Source organism: Diceros bicornis, chromosome 2, assembly GCF_020826845.1.
Source record: "Diceros bicornis minor isolate mBicDic1 chromosome 2, mDicBic1.mat.cur, whole genome shotgun sequence".
NCBI lineage: Eukaryota > Metazoa > Chordata > Mammalia > Perissodactyla > Rhinocerotidae > Diceros > Diceros bicornis.
Window position 1 is genome coordinate 49,775,048 of NC_080741.1, and position 15,158 is coordinate 49,790,205.

Consider the following 15,158-nt stretch of genomic DNA (forward strand, 5'->3'; position numbering starts at 1 on the left):
GGATATCCCCCCGGGAATGTCTCACGTGTGCACTTTTGGGACCCTGCAACTGCCAGCCAGGTTACCATGACCTAGAACCTCCATAAGCCACGAGCCCTGGGAAGGCCGCAGGGGTCCCAGGGATGGGACAGAGGAGCTTGGCACTCAGCAGATGGGCCCCAAGTCTACCCTCCCGAGGGCAGTGCTCGGGGAAGAAGGGTCAGTGGGTGGGAAGGCCAGGCCCTGGGCACAGCTCTCTGGGATCTGAGGACCCTGCTACCACAACTACATCCATGGTCACTCAGAAAGCCAGGTGAGAACACCTAAGCAGAGCTAAGAAGCAGAGCCACCTGTCGGCTCTGGGCAGTGACTGGGTCCCAGACCCAGGAATGATCCTCCAGCAGCCCACGCCAGGAACCCGCAGGCCTGTGCACAAAGCCGAGGTGGGTGCTCCAAGGCCTCAACGGCAACCTCAACGCTAAAGTATTGTGACCAGAACCAAAAGAAAGGGGGAGAGGAGAGAGCAGACAAGTAGTGGGCGGGCGGCCCTGAGCAGGAAAGCCAACCATGGAGCCCACGGGATGTGTCCTGCTCCCATTGGTCCAGCCAGCTCACCTACTGGAGACCTCATACTCCTGAGCATCCACAGCACAGGGCACTCCAGCCACCCTGACCGTGTCCTGTACGTCCTGCACATGTTGGCCCAGGTTGGAGCCCCTGATGGTGACACGGGTGCCTCCGTCTACAGGCCCAGTCAGTGGTTCCACCTGTTCCAAGACAAGGAGTGCTCACCTCCACCCACCAGTAGACCCTTAGCAGCCTGGAGAGACAGCCCCAGCCTCCCACCTTTGGGCCCCTGGACCTACAGCACCCCCACCCTCCCCCCAAGGGCAGCAGTGAGGAGGGGACACAACAGCGTTTCAACATACCGAGTGGATGAGGGGTGCAGGGCACTGGGTGGCCACAGCCTCAGCCTCACCACAGGCCTCCTGGGCCACGCAACGTGGACGCTCCCCCTCGCACCACACACAGCCATACTGGGGCATGGCAGTTTGGCAGCGGCTGCAGTCCCCGTGTCCCACAGAACAGTCATACAATACCACTGGGGGTGGCAGAGATGAATGTGAGAGGCGGGCCTGGAGAAGCCCTGTGGCCCCAGCGCCCCTAGCAGCCCCAGGGAGCTCACCATGCAGCCCATCAGCACTGTCCACACGCAGATGGCCAGCCCGACGCAGAAACAGCCCCACATGGAGCTCTGGCTGCAGAGCCTCATAGCTGAGCTGGAGAAATGGGAGCAGGGTCAGAGCTTGGGGTTGGGGGAGGCATCAGGCCTGGGGAAGGGGTGGTTAGAGAAAGGACCAAAATGACTAGTTGTGGGAGCACAAGGTCAGAGGTCACAGTTAGGATGCAGGGACCTCATGGGGCCACAAGGTCAGAGGTTCGAGCCACCAAGATACTGTGGGCACACAGGGTCAGAGGCAGACTGGAGTGTAGGGACCCCATAGGTCTACATGGTCAGAGGTCAGAGCTGGGATGCAAGGACCCCATAGGGCACAGGGTCAGAGGGCAGAGATGGGGTACCAAGACTCCCTTGGGGTCACAGGGTCAGAGCTTGGGCTGGGATGAGTGTGGTGCAGCCAGCTGAGGTTGGCAGCCAGCCTGAGGCCAGTGCACCCTTGCCCACCCAGGCACTCATGATCTGCACCTGGTGTTGATGGCATGTGACATGGCACTGGGTATCTGGAGGCAGCTCACACTCAATCCAGGCCTCAACCACCACCTCGTGGCCCTCCAGCTCCATCACACACTCATTGTCTCCTGGGCTGTCCTGGGGGTAGAGGACACGGCTGTTGGGGCACCATCAGGAGCTAGGCCCAGTGAGCCCCACAAGGCCCCCAACACAGCCCCTAGGGTGGGATTGAGACCTGGAGCCATGTCCTCTTTCTAATCCCCTTTCTGCAAGCAGGACACACCTGGAAGAGGCGCAGGTTCCTGCCCAGCAGCCGAACTTCTCGCCCCACGTGGACTGGCATCAGCATGGAGCCCTGAATGCTTTCCACACAAGGGCAGGAGCTTGCCCCCCAGGTCACCTCTTCCTGCAGGCATCAAGAGCAAGGTAGTCTATGGAGCCTACCCCGCCACCTCAGTCCCTCCCAATGCAGAATCACAAGGCAGGCAAGGGGATGGGTTTGCCCCACATCCCCTCCCCCGAGGCCTCCTTCCTGGGCTGGGCCTCACCAGCTCCCAGAGCCCGGGGGTGTCGTACTGGTAGTCCAGGCTGGACAGAAGGATGAGGGGGGCGGGAGGGCCCTCATGCTCAGCCGAGTCTCCATCACCTGAGAGGAGGGTGGAAGTGGAGAAGGCGGGCGTGTCACCCCCCGTCCACTCGTCCGCCTCGGGCAGCTCGCCGACTTCTCTCATGAGCCAGTCCAGAGTGGGCTTCGTGGAGCCAGGGGCCCCTGGGAAAGTGGTGGCGGGAGCAGTGCCGGGGGGCTGGTCCAGGGGTACCGCAGAGGGGAGGGCCTCAGGGCCAGGGTCTGCAGGGGCAAGGGGCAGTGCTGCTGCATCTGAGGGCAATGGATGAGAAGCCAAGAGGTCCTCAGGTGTGGCCGTGGGTCCAAAGTCAGTGGGGGCTGGGACAGTGGTTCCAGGTCTGTTGTGGGGGCTTGGAGGGGGAGGTTCCCCATGGAGAGGTGACCCTGTGGAGGCCAAGGCAGGTATGGGGCCAGGACCTGCCCACGGCTCCCAGGGGCTAAGCAGGGAAGGCCTGGCTCTAGGTGGGACGTCTGAGCCTGTGGCTGTGGGGGGAGCCTCACGCTCCATGGGAAGGGTGTCAGGAGCAGAGGTGACTGCGGTCTTGGGAGCTGCAGATGGGAAAGGGGTGGGTGCATCTCCTGCAGGAGGGGCTGGGGAGAGAAGCGGGCTCTGAAGGGAGAGGCAGAGAAAGACAGGAGGGGCCACTCAGCAGGCAGGCGTGGGAGCAGGCGGCAGGCAGGCAAAGGGCGTGTTAAGAGGAAAGGAGACCAAGGAAAAGAGAAACAAAAACAGCTCATTAATTCTCCAAAGGAGGAGAGGGGAGGGCAGGCTCCAGGGGCGTCTGTGCTCCGGTGGGCCCGAGGCCCAGACCTCCCCTGCCTCTCAGCTACAAACGTCCTCTCCCGGGGCAGCTGTTCTCCAGTGAGTCCATCACACACAGCAGCTCAGGAGCTCAGGATAGAGCCTCATGTGGGCAGGCAGGCACACAGACCCCAGGCCATCCGATAAACCCTCATAATGGGGACCCCAAACCCCGCAACGTGGCCCAGCCAGAAGTCACGCTCACCTGTTGGCTAACCACCATCGGTCCAGCATCACACGAGGCCTTGTGCGTGCACAGGTGCTGCCAGACGCACCAGTTACACCCCCAGCGGCTGCTCACACAGGCCCGGCACCTGCACAGAGCACAGCCATGGAACAGGGGTCACCACAGGGCAGCCCAGGGGCTGGGGGTCAGAGTGAGGAACTCACTGTGCAGATGGGCGGAGCTCAGTGACTGCCACACAGTCATAGAAGAACAGGGAAGCTTTGGCAATCACGACGGTACCAAACCTGAGCTCCACACTCACAGAGACGTGGTCTGCAAAGGGTGAGAGAGGGCCAGGCTGAGGAGTGGAGAGGGGCACTTAGACCCCAAGCCAACATCCCAAGACCACACGGAGGAGGATTAGCACTCAAATTGGCGGAAGCGGGGCATCCAGGGTCAGGGGAACAAAATGGGTACTTTAGGGCATTGGGGACTAGTAGGGAACTCAGAGAAAGGCATAGCTTCAGGGCTCTTGGCCTGGATTCACACCTCACCCCGACCACACCCCTTGGAGCAAGATGGGAGGACAGTGGGGCTCCGAGGCCCGGGGACTGGCCCCTTCTCTCACCCACCGGCTCCTCTCGGCAGCGCTGGGGCCTCACTAGGGTCTGGGGAGGGGCACATCACACCAGAACTGGTCAGCAAGGCTGGACTCTGGTGTTCCCCAAAGTGGCAGGAATATGACTCCCCTGGCCACAGGGGTGGCAGATCAGGCACCGACAGGAAAACCTGCCAACAGAGGCCAGGACACACTGTTGGAGCCACTGGGCAGCAGATCAGGGCTCATGTTTACAAGGCACCCAACGTGGGCAGGCACCAGTGGCCACCAGCCCCTGAGCCTGCACAAACACCCTCTGGCCTGGGTTAGTAACAGACAGAGAAAGCAAGGCCCCAAGAGAAGTGACTTGTGCAAGGCCATGTGGTATTTGGTATATCTGACATCAAAATCCAAGGTGTCAACCCATCACCACCAGGGCCCTCCCCACCAGGGCCCCGCCTTCTCTGGTCATTCACCTCCCTCCTCTCTTCTCGGCTGATGTTGGCAGGACTCATGGCTGCCACTCGCAGACAGCCCAGCTCAGGCTGGAAGCTCCACAGCCACCGCTCTGGGCCCTGGCCCCGCAAGCACTCAGAACGGCGACTGCACCTGGGCAAGAATGACCAGTGTCCACCTGTCACCCTCACAGGGCCACTAGGAGTTCATAAGTCAGGGACACCTACAATCCTGGGGACCTGGGCAGGATCCTCAAGGCGGGCCATGACACCAGGCTGAATGTGACTTGGCAAGGCACTGATGCCCAGGGTGGAGGACAGGGGTAGGGTAGGGGATTGGGGCATCCAGGGGTCAGGGGTTCAGAGTCAAGGGCGAAGGACCAGAAATCCTGGACAGGGCAATTATGCAGGAGCATTGAGGGCATGAGGCTGGGGCTGGGGGTGGGGCTGGAGAAGAGGACAGGCGTCAGTTGAGCACTGACCTGCCGAGGAGCACACACCACCCACAGTATGGGTCCCTATGAGCAAGGCAAGATGCACAATCCAGGTGCTGAGCACAAGAGGCCACAGGAACCTTGAGAAGCTGTGACAGCAAAGAGGACTTGAGGCAGGAAATCCAAACACCAGTGGCTCACCCACATAGGGGTCCCTCGCCCCGCCCAAGACCCCTCCCAGCAGCCAGGCCCTGGCTCACGCCTGGCACTCACTGTGCTCTGGGTCATGACATATAGGTGCTCGAAGTCCCCATCAAAGGTGAGGTCTCTGCTCACTGCAGACCCCTGCTGGATGCTCTGCGTGGAGTATGGGTGGCCATCACTCCCCGGGCCCAAGTAGACCTGAGATCAGAGACCACACAGTCTGGGACCCAAGTCCATAGCCACAAGCCCAAGGCCCTCCCTTCTCTCCCCAGTACAGCAATTTACAGGTAGAATTTCTTCCTAGGCAATACAGGTCACACCAACCAGCCTGGGGGAGGGGGTCACAGGTCATCTCTCCCAGCCTGGGGCTGGGGGCATGTCACAGATCCCACATCCCAGCGCCTGAGGTAACAAGGGTAGCTCTACCCAGGCTGGATCCCCAGCAGCCTGTCGCCTCCAGACCCTGAGGCAGGGCCCAGTACTTCCTGTGGACTCACCCTGTGCAGCCGCCCTTGACTGTCACCCAGGAAAGCAATGGTGTGTCCATCCTCCATGGTGACTGCCACAGCTGTTAGCTGAACCCCTGGCCACTCCAGAACTGGCGTGGCTTCCAGCGGGACACGACTGGCCATGGGGCTGGGCGTGTGGTCTGAGCCACAGGGATAAGCATCCAGGGTGTCCTGCAGACAGCAAGAAGCACTAGTGAGGCCCTCCCTGGATAACCTCCCTTGTCCCACCCTCCCTGGACAAGCCCATCCCCTCCCCTAGCCTCTCTGCCAATGCCCTGAATGGTTCTATCTTCTCTGCTGGGCCTCCTGGGACAACCTTATCCTCCCCCCACTCCTCACTTTCTCTTTAGGAGCCTCCTGGGACAACCTCATCCCCATCCCCAGTCTCTCTGCCGGCCCTCTCTGACAGCATCTCCTACCGCCCCATCCTTAACCCAGTGCCTCAGTGGCTTCTTTCCGGCTGCCTTGGACAGTTTCCAGCTGCTCCTTCTCCCTCTTTTGATCCCCACCTATCTGGGGCCCCGCCTTCTCCCATCCCTGGTCTGGGAGTTGCTTCCTTCAATTTATGTGCTCAGCCTTCTCCTGGACCACTTCTCAAGTCCCCTCCCACCTCTCACTGACTCAGTCCCCTTGTGTGCGGCTTCTTCCCTTTTTAATCCATCCTGAGGCCAGAGCCAAACAAGTCTCAACCTCACCTGCCTCTCTCACTCAAGAACCTAAAACAATAGGTCCCACCCCTCTCCCTACATTCTGGGTCCTTGACCCATACCCTAGAACCCCAAACACCCTCTCAGCCCACCTACACATTCAGCACCCAGTCCAAGCAGACCTCTTCATGGCTCTCTGTCACCCTGAATCCACACTTACCGTAAGGTACCCCTCCATCACCCAGACAGAAAGGAAGCACTCAACATCCATTGATCTGATCAGCCCCCACACCACCGCTAGGTTCCCTTCAGACTCCCCGGGCAGCTGCTTAGCAGTGAATACCTGGCCAGTGGCCTCAAAGATGGGGAAGGGCTGGGGTGATGCCGGCACTCACCACGGGCAGCTGTGCACAGTTGGAATTGACATCATACTCGATATAGGCCACCTCAGCCCCGTCCTCAGCGCGGCCCTCCCGAGTGTAGCAGGTATCGCGTGTGCGATTGGCAAGGCGGTCCACCTCGTCCAGGGGGAAGGCACAGAGGGCGGAGGCTCCAGATGCCCCAGCAGCTGCCGACGGGGGCTGACCCACAGTGGGGGGAGCAGCCGAGGAGAAGGCTGCAAAGAGCACCTCCCTCTGGGCCACCTCACCCGACGTGGCCACAGCCGCAGCCTGGATCAGCCCATAGTGACCCCCCTGGCAGGCCAGAGGCAACTCCACATAGGAGTAGTAGTGCTGGTCCCGGAGGCACACACGGGACACATAGGCACGAAAGGCTCTGGACTGAGCCTGCAGGTCCCGCCGCAGGAACAGGAAGTAGGCGCTGGCCCTGTGCGCAAAAGCGCTCACAAAGTGGTGGCTGTACTCGGAGAGGCGGCCCACAGCCAGCTTGGCTGTCTCCTCATAGGAGAAGGCAGCCTGGGGGTCCAGCGGCCGTAAAGCCCGGGTCGTGATGGGAGGGATGCCACCACCCACACCCCTGCTGGTGTATCCCCGCCCCACAAACAGGAGGGGCTCCCCAGCCAAGCCCTGAGCCACCAGTCCCACCGTGCTGACTGCAGGGTCATTGGCAGCCACATACTGGGTGTCCCCCGGCCGCTCTGGCCTCAGCAGCAGCTGCCCGAGATGCCCCAGGCGCCGCTGCTCACAGACCCCCTGGTGCACACTCCCGCACACCACCAGTGCCCCTGGGCTCACCAGGAGCAGCTGGTTCAGGTTATTAGTAGGCTGGGCCTGGGGGCACTCATCAGGCATCACAGGTGGCAGGCAGTCCCTGCTATCTAGCACAGGGCCAGTGGACACAGTGGCTTCCAGCTGTAGCCCAGGACTCAGCTGGAACAGGAAGTTGGTAGCCCCTAGGTAGAGGGTGCCTGAGGTGGGATCCCGCACCACGTGCTGCAGGTGCGTGCCGTTGGGAGTGAAAGCAGCCGGTGGAGGGGGCTGGAGGGTGAGGACCCACCCAGCCCAGAGCGCCTGGAGAAGAGCTCGGCCGAGGGCAGGCATGGTCACCTGGCAGGGAGAGAGGTCAAGTGGGGTCATGCGGCCACCTGAGCACTGTGGGGGCCACTAGTGAGGGATAGGGCTGTGACACTGCCAAGATGCCCCCCCTAACCCAGGGGGTGAGCAGAGGAGGACCAGGCTTAGATGGGCACTGTGGTCCAGGACGACCCCAGGACCACACACGTTCCTGGAAACTTCGACACTGCCAGTTCTCTGCAAGCACTAGTCTCTCAGGAGACCTGCACCCCACCCCACCCTACCCTCACCCTGCACTGCCTTGTGTCACCACAGGGTCTGAGGGTGAGGGGCTAGCAGGGCAGAGATGTGAGAAACATCCCATCCCCAGGGAGGAAGGCCTGGAAGGGGCAGGAGGGCAGGTGATGGAAAGGAGGGGGCCCGAACCTCGGGGAGGGAGAGGCCCCCTCTGCACAGATGTCAGTTTCCTGGGCAAAAGCAAGGAGGGCAAGATCCCATGGGCCACCCGCACGTTAGAGCAGGGCAAGAATTGGATGAAGGGCCTTTCAGACCAGGAATCCAGAAAGGTGATAACCACAGAACCAATTGGCTAAAGAGAAGAAAGAGGTTACAGCTGCCAGGGACAGGGCCTGAAAGGCTGGACCCCACCTTGGAGAGCCCTCAGCAGAGGTGGGAGTCACATTGCTCCCAGATGCCTCGGGGTGAGGTCAGGCTCACCTGGCAGGGCCGGCTGGATCAGGAGACAACAGCATGACCTGTGTGGAAGTCACCTAGCCAGGGAGAGAGCAGAGCATGAAACTGGGGGCTGGGCTGTAGGCATGTGCGAACCCTGGCTCCCCACCGTGGAGGCAGCACAAAGGTACCCCCTCCCGCTGCCTAGCTGGGCAGTGGAGCTGGGCCCAGCCTGGCCCTCGGCCACCAAACACATTCCACAAGGGACGCCTCCTCAGAGCCCACACAGGGAGGGAGAGGGCAGCAGAACCAGGCACCCTTGGGCCCTGGGACAGGGCAGCCAGGAAGAAGCCTCATGGCTGGCAGGGCCCAGCCAGGCCCCCAGCTTGGCCTTGTCCCTCTACAGCCCCTTCTCCCTTCTTCTTGGCACTCTCCCATTCTCAACCTCCGCCCTACCGAGGCACCCAGATACACACCCTCCACACAGGCCGGGGGCTATCCTAGCCCAAACTGCCACCAGCACATAAGCAGACACATGCTTGCACACACCAAAAAACATACATACCACCCACCCTGCATGCACACACACACACACAAACACGTGGGTGCTTGCACACACAGATGCATGCAAATACAATCTGTACACATGGCACAGAGATACATACACAGAAATACAGGCAGACACACCACACAGACACACTACCCACACTTAGACACTGCACAAAGACACATCCACATAGAAACAACCTCTTTACACACAGAAACACACACATCACACAAACACGCACTCCACACAGGCACATGTCACACCCAACCACCAAGACATACACACCACCACCCACACTCAGACACCCGCACATACAGACTCATGCACAATTCCCTGGTTTAAGACGTAAGTCCTAGTGGGCTGTGGAAGCCAGGCCATCTCTTGCTATTTCCTCTCCTGCAGGTCAGAGCAGAGCCAGGGCCTGGGGTGGGAGGAGGGTTGTCCTAGAGGAAGTCACCATGCCCCGCTGTGGCCCCCATCCCCAGGACCTCCCCAGACCTTAGGTGCCTGCTCTCCACAGACTCCTCTTTGCAGGCCCCAGCTGAGGCCTGTTGGGACGAGGAAACCATGGCAACACCACCTTCTCCAGATCCCAATTGTCACCAGCCAGGAGCACCAAGGTTGGTGAGGTACTGGGACAGGCCATGCCTTCCTGGCTGGGAGACACTTCCTCTGCTTGCCTGAGCCCAGGCCAGACTGCCCAGCCCCTCCCACCACCCAGCTGCCAGTCTGCCTGTGAAGAATATCCAGAGAGCTTCCTGGAGCCCAGGTCAGGTCCTCCCAGCCAAGTCCCCAACAGGATGCTCCCGAGGCTGCCCCAGAGGGAGCCAGGCTGGGCGCAAGGCTCGGAGGAGGGTCTAGCAGCCCAGTGGGAGCAGGGGAGCCGTGGCCACAGCCTGGCTGGGCGCTGCTCCCAAAATAGCTTGGGGGTTTCCATTTTTAGTGTGCAGAGAACAGGGCAGCTCTATGGGAGCGGGAACAAGGCCGCCTCTGTTTACCACCAGAGGCGGGGGGAAGGGGGCGGCAGGGAGATTCGTGAACCCGGCGCAAAGCCCAGGACTGTGGCAAAGCCAGGCTTCCCAGGAGCCCCCCACCTTGTTTCCGCAGGATGGGGGAAGAAAGTTTCTTCCTCTGGGAAGACAGGGTCTGCCTGAGTTCCTGAACTCAGCTACTGCTCTCTCCCTCCTGCCATCTCATGCCCAGGGATGCGCCTTGGGCAGAGAGTCCAACATTCGCTCCTTCATCTGCTTACAAACATTTGCTCAGAGCCTACTTCGTGCCAAAGTTCTCTAGCCTTCAAGGGGCAGCAACCAAGACACTCCCCAAATGTAAAGTCACAAGCCGGTTGAGTGGCCCCCAAGAAGAGAATGGGTGGGATCAGAACAACTCCTGGCCAGCCCACATAGGAGGCTGGAGGCTAACCCACTCCTGGAAAAGTATCAGGCTTCTTCAATCATTGAAGCAGGGCCTAGCACCCCTGCCCTTCCCCACATACCACGGTGGGGAGGAGGAAGAAAAGAAGGGCAGTGACATTTTCTCGTCCTTTTTGGCCACACATTTCCCTTAACCTCTACCATGGGCCACAGAGCAGCCCCCAGCCCCTCCAATCTACCCCCTCCCACCTCACAGGATCTTCAAGCAGAATCAGAGCACATCCCTCCCCCCAGAGTCTCTGGGGCACCCCAGGGCCTGAAGGACAAAGGTCAAACCCTCTGGTCCACGCCTTCTCCCTTGTGATCTGTGCCAGTGCTCCCCCACACATGCTCTTCGTTCCTGCCCGCCTGAACAGCAGGCTGTCCCACACACCTCCCTGCCGTCACACGGGCTGTTCGCACTGTCTGGAATGCCCACTCCCTCCCTATCCCAATCACTAGCTTCTAGGGGAGACTTCCGTGTCCCCCTAGGCTCCTGAGGAGCCTACTCCATGTGATGGATGGAACAGACATACCCAGCCATCACACCGGTGTGTACTGCAGCTCTGCTTGGGCTCTCTGAGACTCAGAGTTCCCATTTGTAGAATGGGAGGCAGGGCTGCTCTGACCTTTATTTTTTATTTATTTTTATTTTTTGTGAGAAATGTTAAGACCTGAGCTAACATCCATGCTAATCCTCCTCTTTGCTGAGGAAGACCGGCTCTGAGCTAACATCTATTGCCAATCCTCCTCCTTTTCTTTTTTCCCCCAAAGCCCCAGTAGATAGTTGTATGTCATAGTTGCACATCCTTCTAGTTGCTGTATGTGGGACGCAGCCCCAGCATGGCCAGAGAAGCGGTGCGTCGGTGCACGCCCAGGATCTGAACCCGGGCCGCCAGTAGCGGAGCACGGGCACTTAACCACTAAGCCACAGGGCCGGCCCTGCTCTGACCTTTAAACGTGATATGTTGTGTGCCTGGCATTAGTAACACCAACCAAGGCCACTTTTCCCCCTGTTCCACCCTCCTACTCTGGACTTGAAGCTCCTTGAAGGCAGAGAGTGTGGCTTTTGATCCAGAAGTCCCAGCAAGTAGGACAGATGTTAGCACAGGGCAAGTGCATGTTGAAAGAATCCCCATTTTACAACCAAGGAAATCCAGCCAGTAGGGGAGATATGGGGCCCACACCCCTCTCCCAGCCACTTGGTCTCTCAAAACGCAAGGTGTTAGCCCCACTGTTATTAATGACCAGGCCAGAGCAGACTGAAAAGGCTGATTTGGAGCTGGCCTCATGTGCCCAACTTGCACAGCCAGGATCTCCTGCCCACTCCCCAGATCTCAGGCCTCATCCAGGCTCACAGCCAAAGCCTAACTCTGCCTGTACCTAAGCCTGCACCGAGGCCTGTTCTGAGCCCATCTTTCTCTGGACCTCTTCAGCAGGGTCCAAGGCTGCCTAACTTCCGTCTGCAAAGGGCAAGCACCTCCCAGGCCCTCCTGGGGCTGTCCTCACCAACCAAAGGGCCTCACAAACTCTGCCCTTCCACACCTGGAGAGGGGTCATACCACAGCCCTCATTTACCGAGTCACCCGGATTAGTGGCACACTGGCCTTTGTTTTCCGTCCTCTTGCTCGGCTCCCAAGGTCCACCCAGGAAAAGAGTTACTCATTGACAGTACAGTGGTGCACACTGCTCGCCCTGTTGTCCGTGTGTTGAGGTTGGGTGGGGGATCCACCATTTACAGGGCACCCGCGAGGACCCAAAGAGCGCTCATCAGTCACCCACGGTCTGTGTCTGTGTACCGAGGGGAGGGACAGGGGCGCCTGGCAGAAAGCTCACAGTCCGCCTTTGTCAGTCGCATCGAGCGCAGCCTGGAAGGGCTGTTACTACAGAGGGGAAGCCTCGACCTCCCCATCGGCTCTTCCTGAACTCTCCCTCCTCCCCGGGCGGCTGGGCAAGGACCCCACCAGTGGCCTTGGGAGGGCGGGCAAGGGGCCGGCCGGTCCCCGGCTGAGGCAGCGGCGGCGAGGAGGGGGCGCGAAGGAGCAGCTCCACCTCCTCTGTCTCCCAATCGCGTTACAGGCGGAGCCGCCAGAGTTTCCCTTCGCGTGTAGAAGTGTGGTCCCAACTCTCAGGACCGAAGCTGCCCACCAGTCGCCCGGGCTTCCCCTGCCCGGCAGGGTCGTGGCCTCAGGCCCTTCCACCCCGCGGGCGCGCCGCCTCTCCCCGGTCCCCACCGCCCGGCCCTGGACCCCGCACTCACCACCCGGCCGGGCCCCGCGGGACGAGCGCAACGAGGCGGGCGCCGGCCGCTCTGGGCTCGGGATCTGCGCGCGGCGGCCTCGCTCCCCCCGCCAGCCCCCCGGAGGTGGGTCTGGCGGAGCCGCAGCTGTTACCCGGAGACCAAGGGGCGGAAAACTGCGCCCGCTGCCCGCCCCTCCCGCCGCGGCGCTGCCACCGCCGGGAACAAAGGAGACAAAGCCGCGTCGGCCGGGCCGGCTCCGCTCCTTCCCTCCTCGCCCGCCGGGCCGCCCTCCCCCCACCCGCCGCCCAGGCCAGGCCGGAAGCAGCCGGGAGAGCCGGGCGCGCGGCCCCGAGCCGCCCGGGACCCCGCATTCCAGCCTGGCGGGCTCCGCACTTGCCGAGGGCGGACCCCTCCCTTGTTGGGGGCAGGCTGCACCGCGGTGGTAGCCATGGCAACGCGGGTCGCCGCCAGAGGAGGGTGAGGAGCGGAGCCCCGAGTGCGGGCGGCCCCACCCCGCCCCGCCCCCTCCGGGCCTCACCTGCGCGCCCGGGCTGGAACCAGAATTGGGAGCCCTCCTGGGCTGGGAGGGGCCAGGGCGGGGGTCGCGCTGCGCGCCCCCAGGTGTGGCGGTACAGCGTCAGGGCCTCTTCCCACCCCTCCAGCGCTGGGTGGGACCCACGCCCCTCACCTGCCCGGCCTGTTCGCTAGCCACCGCCCCCGCTCTGCAGCGCCCCGAGCTCCCTCTTTCCCCTCCAATACCTGGCTCCTGTGGTCGTCCTCCAACTTTCTTTACCTGAACTCCTAGGCGCCTTATTTCTCCCCACTGCACCGGTACTGCCCACCGCCCCTGCTTCCAGGACTCCCAAACAGCCAACCTCTCCTTCCGGCCCCCACCTCTGGCTGTGCGGGAAGAGCGCAGGCTTCGGGGTTGGGCCTGGGTTTGCGCCATCACTAAGCCAAGTAACCTGACCCCCCCACCACCACATAAACACACACACACACACACACACACTCACTCACACACACACACACGCCTATTTGCTCACTGGCAAGTGGGGGTGACACCACACCTAGTCCTGCTGTTAAAGGAGGGCACACCGCTGCAGAAGTGCACAAGCAAGAGCACATTTCCTTCCTTTCCTCCCAGGCCTGTACCTGGACCCACCCCAAGCTGAGAAACCTTGGGCAAGTCTGGACTCCCTCACTGGCAAATACCTGGGCCTTCCGAGGGAGGAACCACTGGGCAGAAGTGTTCTCTCCTGAGGCCCATTTGTGCCCTCTGCCGGGCCTTTCACACCCTGGCCTGCCGACTGCCAACTCAAGAGCCAGGACCTGGCCCATCCTATTAGGACTTTTCAAGGACTCTGGCTCAAGGCCATTAGGACAGCCTCCTGGGAGGCAAAATTTGCCACACACACATCACCCTGGAAGCCCTCAGAGCCTCCACAGCCTAGTGGGAGCCTCAACCAGAAGGTTCAGGTCATCCATACTGGCCACTGTCCAAAGAGCAACCACCACAGACACCCTCTTCCCACCTGCCAGCCCCCATCAAGAGTCTGCCTTTACCATCATCTACCGGACTCTGCCTTCCAAAGTCTCCCTCACCAGCTCCCTTTCCTGTACCCCCTCTTCCAGCACCTGGGTCCACGCACTCAGCACATCACCTGCATCAGCATGTACCCTCTCCCCAGTTCCCTCACCCTTGGCCTCCAACATCAGAGACCGCAGGTACCTGCCAATCAGGTACTCCAGGTCCTCCACCTCATTCTCTAACCTTAAGCTCCACACGCCCCCACACCCATCATCACTTCAGCCAGGTCAGTCTCCCCGGAGTCCCTCACCCACCTTGGCTTTCCTGCCTATGCAGCTTGTAGAGGGCCCTTCCACATGTCTGGAATCCTCCCCTCCCCAAACGAATTCACTCAAGTGCACACTCTTCAGGACCTACTTCACCCCAGAGGGGTCCGCACAGCACCCCTCATCTGTACATAGATATGGCACCTCCTACCCCATTGGGATGGGGAACATGATAAGTGTAGAGGTCATTTCATCCCATGCTAACCAGAGGAACCATTACACAAAGAAAACAATGCCAAGGATGGAGCGACCAAATGACCAAGGGACCAGGCACTCAGGAGTTCATAGCACCCGTGGGGCCACTTGGGCCATGCTCACTGCCCAGGCCTGTGTATGGGCTCCAAGAAGGGAGGGCACCTCACGGGAAACGACTTCTGGCTCCACAGGACTCTGCTGAGAGTCGGCTTTGCACAGGCACAGGCAAGCAAGCCCCAGCCCACAGAAGCCCCTACCCACACACCCTGCATACAACCTCGGTGTACTCTGAAAGGAGGGTGGGTTCTCCAATACTCTAATGTGAGTACAGAGTGCCTCCACACTGCTCCTGTTTACTCAAGGACACGCAAGACCACCCATGGTCATTTAGCCCAGGAGGTCAAAGGCTGCTGTTCACCTCTGAAAAGGGAGAGGTCACGGGTTCTCAGGGCAGTTACCCCCATGCCCCCTCACTGCACCTCCCACCTCTAGGAGGCCCCTCCCCATCACTGCCTCTTGGATCACACTGCTGGTGGGCTGAGCTCTGCCCCTGCCTGTAGAGGCCATCCCCAGGCTGTGTGGGAGGACACCTGGCCCTAGTGGCACACCAGTGCTGCCCAAAGCACTCTCTGCACCAGGGACCCAGATT

At 60.9% G+C, this 15,158-nt stretch overlaps 2 protein-coding genes across 6 annotated transcripts in view; one reads left to right on the plus strand and one right to left on the minus strand.

Moving 5' to 3' along the window:
* PLXNB1 (plexin B1) overlaps nt 1-15,158 on the minus strand; it is a 43,543-nt gene that overhangs the window by 14,297 nt on the left and 14,088 nt on the right. Inside the window, exons 1-16 of one of the 5 annotated variants that reach the window (XM_058557521.1) lie at nt 12,996-13,053; nt 8,302-8,354; nt 6,505-7,617; nt 5,451-5,633; nt 5,023-5,151; nt 4,798-4,898; nt 4,337-4,469; nt 3,895-4,051; nt 3,487-3,595; nt 3,302-3,410; nt 2,218-2,904; nt 1,953-2,075; nt 1,685-1,807; nt 1,166-1,259; nt 909-1,081; nt 595-746 (exon numbers count right to left, since the gene is read on the minus strand). In XM_058557521.1, coding sequence (XP_058413504.1) covers nt 595-746; nt 909-1,081; nt 1,166-1,259; nt 1,685-1,807; nt 1,953-2,075; nt 2,218-2,904; nt 3,302-3,410; nt 3,487-3,595; nt 3,895-4,051; nt 4,337-4,469; nt 4,798-4,898; nt 5,023-5,151; nt 5,451-5,633; nt 6,505-7,611 — 3,380 coding nt within the window. In that variant the 5' untranslated portion in view covers nt 7,612-7,617; nt 8,302-8,354; nt 12,996-13,053. The other 4 variants (XM_058557514.1, XM_058557529.1, XM_058557536.1 and 1 more) reach the window with 4 other exon arrangements.
* LOC131421078 (basic proline-rich protein-like) lies at nt 7,753-12,903 on the plus strand. The gene is made up of 2 exons (XM_058567652.1): nt 7,753-7,908; nt 12,295-12,903. The coding sequence occupies exons 1-2, from the start codon at nt 7,753-7,755 to the stop codon at nt 12,901-12,903; spliced, it is 765 nt and encodes a 254-aa protein (XP_058423635.1).

What these genes read in the sequence shown, in the direction of transcription:
- LOC131421078 (XM_058567652.1), top strand. Translation starts at nt 7,753, where the DNA reads ATGGGCACTGTGGTCCAGGACGACCCCAGGACCACACACGTTCCTGGA. An exon ending in TGTCACCACAGGGTCTGAGG is followed by an intron (nt 7,909 to 12,294) that starts GTGAGGGGCTAG and finishes ATCGCGTTACAG; the next exon opens with GCGGAGCCGCCAGAGTTTCC.